We start from the raw sequence: 4,815 nt of genomic DNA on the forward strand, positions 1-4,815 counted from the left end.
AAAAATGCGAAAAAGCTATTCCCACATTTCAATTATCATCCCCACTCCATTAAATTTATTCTTATTATGTGTTCTTAAAAATATAAGATTATACGAAAAACTAAATTTTGAAAAATCTGATTGATTTAATGATTAGATGCCTGAGGATTGTGGACCCGCAGTGGATTGCGTTCCTATACTTGATTTTCTCCCCAGAGGTTAACATCATTCTTCGCTTTATTGTGTCTAATTAAAAGAAAAATTGTAAGAAATTAGTTAAATTCATTTCTAAGAACTGAATCGGAATTTATATTTTGACTAATTTAAACTTTTTATTTTATTAATATTGAATTTTCGTTTTAGAAACTGATTGAAATTTAAGTTATTAACATTTTTGAAAGTACTTATAAAGCCTCATCAATAATTTGTTAAACCCAATTCTTAATTTTTTTTGTAAAAGACACGTACAGAAAATTTTCAGCAGGTCAGGTTTTACATTTTTTACGCTCGCAGAGAAGAAAAATTAATTGTAGTAGAGAAAATATTTGTGTCCAAAACATTATAATAATAGTTAAAATAAATAAATAAATAATTAAATAATTCAATTTCAATCTGTTTAAGGTTTTCAATTTTAAACTAAAACAAAGATTCGCTTAGCATTTGAAGTTCGTTATTTTCTAAATATGAATTAAGGATAACTTATGAAATGTCAGGATAAGAAGATATATTTCCTACCTAAAGGATACACGCAGAGACTAGATGTAGCAACCACAGCCCAACCCAAGAAGAAAGATTTATATACACTGGACTAACAGAACAAATAATTCATGATGTTTGATAAATCCACCATATCGGCGTTATTAATGGGACCTTGGGAGATTATCTTGGCCACTCTTGCAAATAGCATAAACTCAAATCCCCCCCCCCCTCAATCCAGTCAAATTTCTCAATCTACCGACCCTCTCCTCTCATCACTCACTCTCCAATTCAAATAATATCTAGATGCATCCAATTTCTTTTCATTCTTTATTAAACTTCATAGTGGTCTTGCTATCATTTTCTTTCTATAATATTTTCGCCATTCCATTCTTAAAAGATTTATAAGAATTTTAGTAAGAATCAACGTACACAAAATTACATGAAGATCTTTATCAAAAAGTCTTTATTACAGGGTCACCCAGATAGGAAAAGACTTTAAAGACGACCTAAAAATTGTTCTTATGTCTTAAATAAAGCCTGAGAAGATACAGCAGTTTGTGAAAAATATGGCAATGCGGAAAAAAATTTACAGTCGGAGGAAACCAAGAATGCAAGTAGAAAGTGTAGTAAATTTTGTACAATCGTCTCGTGAAGTTTCATCCTATATTTTTAACCCTGTAAAATCTACCACTTTGTAGCTCGTGTAGCTCGTCCCAATCTATTGGTTTTCTTCTCTTGACGATCGACAGTATTCAAAACCCAAATGCCAATATAAAATGTTTTAAGTCGCATATCATTTGCTAATTGTTTTCCTTGTGCTTAAAAAGAATAGGTTTAGCTGTATCGTATAGACCAAAGTAAAGGCCCCTAAAAAGATTATGTTAAGGTTGAAATTAATATAGCTTTTTATTTAAATAAGTACAAGATATAACAAAAAAGATTTTCCTTCATAATTTTTCTTGTTTGTTTGACCAACCTGTAAACAAAAGCGCCAAAAGCAGCAATTCCAAATCCTCTAAATATAGCAACATCAATCGCAAAGTATTATGTAAAATTGTTCAAGATAAATAAAGCAACATCTATAGCAAAGTNGAATAAATCCAAATCTCTTTCAAAGAATCAGATAAATTTTATTCAGCTAATGAGAAGATCAAATGTGAATATTAAACACGAAATAAGAAAACAATAAAAAGTAAGTGAAAGATGGAAAAAAATCAACTGATGAACTAAAATCAAATCGGAAAGTACCCTGACATGAATGCAAGAATGTATGAAGGAAGAAAGTAACCTGTAAAGTCCTCTGAACCCATCTGTTTGAATAGTTTTACGAAAAACATCTACCAGTCCAGAGAATTGTCGGACCCCATTCATGTTCTTAAACCAAAACATTATTTAAACTAAAATGAATATTACCTAGTTTTGTTTAATAAAAATAACTCATTATTTAATTGTGGTTTAAGTTTATAACTTGAAAAAAAAATTTTAAATGATGAAATTTATTCAATATTATTTAATATAGATAAATTATTTTGTTGGAAAAGTTTCCTTTTGTAAAATAAATAGTCTACAAAAATAATTAAAATAAATTCCATGTTGTCAAAAGAGAATTAATATAAAATAAGATTAAGTTTTCACTTTTAAGTGTAAAAGGGAGAAAAAAGTATAATACGATAATTTTTTTACTTTTAACATTTTTTTTTGTAAGCGTCCGTAATGTATCATTATTATTATTTCTAGCTTGGGAACCCAGCGTGGCCCAGAAAGTCATAGTTAGTCCACCGTGTTTAACGGCCCTTGCAGTAAATTACGATTTCAGCTATTCTTTTTTGTAAAGTGGACCCACCCGATCTAGAATCTCAAAGCTCAGAACATTCCTGCGGGTTCCCCAATCAAAATTTAAGGCAAATTGGTCCATGGGTTTCTGAGTTACTAACGGACAAACAAACAAACAAACTAACAGAGATTACAACTTTATATATATATAGATATGCAATGGTTCCTTAGTATCGTTGGCTAATCTAGTTCTAGCATAGTCCAGGGAGAAAAGTAAACTCAGGGAGGCGGTTCCAGCAGACCCGCCTAAAATAAAAATTGAAGGTTGGGAATATTCTAAAAAACGAATTATCTTTATTTTTAGGTATTATCCTCATTTTTTTTAAATGGGCGGGCTACCGGCTACAAACTTTTTTGTTGCCTTTTCGCGATACTTTTTTTTGTTTAAGTCGTTTTTATAGCAATAAGAACCTCAAATTGTAATTTTTGGTTTCATGCAAAAATTGTCAAAAATTGCGTTTTTTTTTACATTCTACACTCTACAGTCTTCACACCCGGTGTAGATTAAAATAAGAATTATGCCATAAAGCCTTAACATTTCCATTCCACGACCCACTAATTAAGTACACCTAAAGGTTACCTCTGAACTTGAAATAGAAAGCCATAGTCTATTAACGGAAGGGGGGGGGGGGGCATTCCCCACCTTAGATATTGTGTATTGAACTATAAAATTTAAAAAAAATAGTAAATTCTGGACTTAAAACATTTCATTACCTGAAATAACATTGTAAAATAATTTCTTTTGGAAAGATCCATGTTTGGGAACCTGTAAATACAAGATTTTAACAGATATAAAGGTTTCTTAAAATAGTTATAATTATATTCTACTGGAGTTAATTTTTATTTAATTCTACCTGCATTACACAGTTTCTTTTATTCTACCTGCAGTACATTGTTTCTTTTTTTCTACCTGCAGTACATTGTTTCTTTTATTCTACCTGCAGTACATTGTTTCTTTTATTCTACCTACAGTACATTGTTTCTTTTATTCTACCTGCAGTACATCGTTTCTTTTATTCTACCTGCAGTACATCGTTTCTTTTATTCTACCTGCAGTACATTGTTTCTTTTATTCTACCTGCAGTACACTGTTTCTTTTATTCTACCTGCAGTACACTGTTTGTTTTATTCTACCTGCAGTAAACTGTTTCTTTTATTCTACCTGCAGTAAACTGTTTCTTTTATTCTACCTGCAGTACACTGTTTCTTTTATTCTACCTTCAGTACACTGTTTATTTTATTCTTCCTGCAGTACACTGTTTCTTTTATTCTACCTGCAGTACACTGTTTCTTTTATTCTACCTGCAGTTTAATGTTTCTTTTATTCTACCTGCAGTACACTGTTTATTTTGTTCTACCTGTAGTTTAACGTTTCTTTTATTCTACCTGCAGTTTAATGTTTCTTTTATTCTACCTGTGTACACTGTTTATTTTGTTCTACCTGTAGTTAATGTTTCTTTTATTCTACCTGCAGTACACTGTTTATTTTATTCTACCTGCAGTTTAATGTTTATTTTATTCTACCTGCAGTAAACTGTTTATTTTGTTCTTCAGGGCAAAGTTTAATGATATTGTTGGAATATACCTTAACAAAAATATGAATCAAAAAGTTATATCTATAAGAATAAAGTGGTCTCCTAGCTTAGGAAAGTTTGACGCATAAAAACACAAAAGTAAATGATCAGAATAATTCGCTGCTTAATATCAGATTCTAGATTTATTCACAAATGAACACAACACCTTGAGGCATTAAAATATATGTTTTTCTCAGAAATTTAAATTTAATTGTATTTATTTCTAATGTCTTCTATGCTACAGAAACAATGGAAAATATTAACAGATTAGAACACTTGTGAGCAAAAAGTCGACGATATCTTATACATCCTGATCCGACAAAGGGTTAAGAATACTATTGTGAATCGGACATGACCCTCATTAAATCAAAGGACAGTATTTTTTATTAATAAAAATATTCAGAAAGGTACCTAATGATATTTGTAAGATTTCCTCTCCAGAAAGAGAGTATGCCCTCGCTCGAATAAATCCGTGTCAGACAGTCTCGAAATCCTTTATATGGAACCTCTAGTCGTCCTTGCTAAATTTAGTTTATAATTAAAAATATTGATAAGTATTCCTACCTGACAAAAATATTTACACCCGGTAATCTTTCTATATATTTAATACTAGCTGAAGTACCCGGCGTTACCCGGAGAATTTTAGAAACAATTAAAAAAAGATGTTATAGCCCGTTACCCCCAGGGTACCCAAGGGTTTCCTCAAGAGAATTTAGCCAATTTGTTCCAG

General features: G+C 30.7%; 1 protein-coding gene across 1 annotated transcript; it reads right to left on the reverse strand.

Moving 5' to 3' along the window:
- Positions 1–7: 7 nt before the first annotated feature.
- Positions 8–3,863, reverse strand: LOC111717604 (ADP,ATP carrier protein). The gene is made up of 8 exons (XM_023493105.1): positions 3,842–3,863; positions 3,226–3,277; positions 2,678–2,757; positions 1,967–2,052; positions 1,655–1,693; positions 1,491–1,545; positions 715–787; positions 8–225 (listed from the first exon to the last, which is right to left on the reverse strand). The coding sequence occupies exons 4-8, from the start codon at positions 2,047–2,049 to the stop codon at positions 101–103; spliced, it is 375 nt and encodes a 124-aa protein (XP_023348873.1). The 5' UTR covers positions 2,050–2,052; positions 2,678–2,757; positions 3,226–3,277; positions 3,842–3,863; the 3' UTR covers positions 8–100.
- Positions 3,864–4,815: the final 952 nt, after the last annotated feature.

This window comes from Eurytemora carolleeae, unplaced genomic scaffold, assembly GCF_000591075.1.
Source record: "Eurytemora carolleeae unplaced genomic scaffold, Eaff_2.0 scaffold2830, whole genome shotgun sequence".
Lineage (NCBI taxonomy): Eukaryota > Metazoa > Arthropoda > Copepoda > Calanoida > Temoridae > Eurytemora > Eurytemora carolleeae.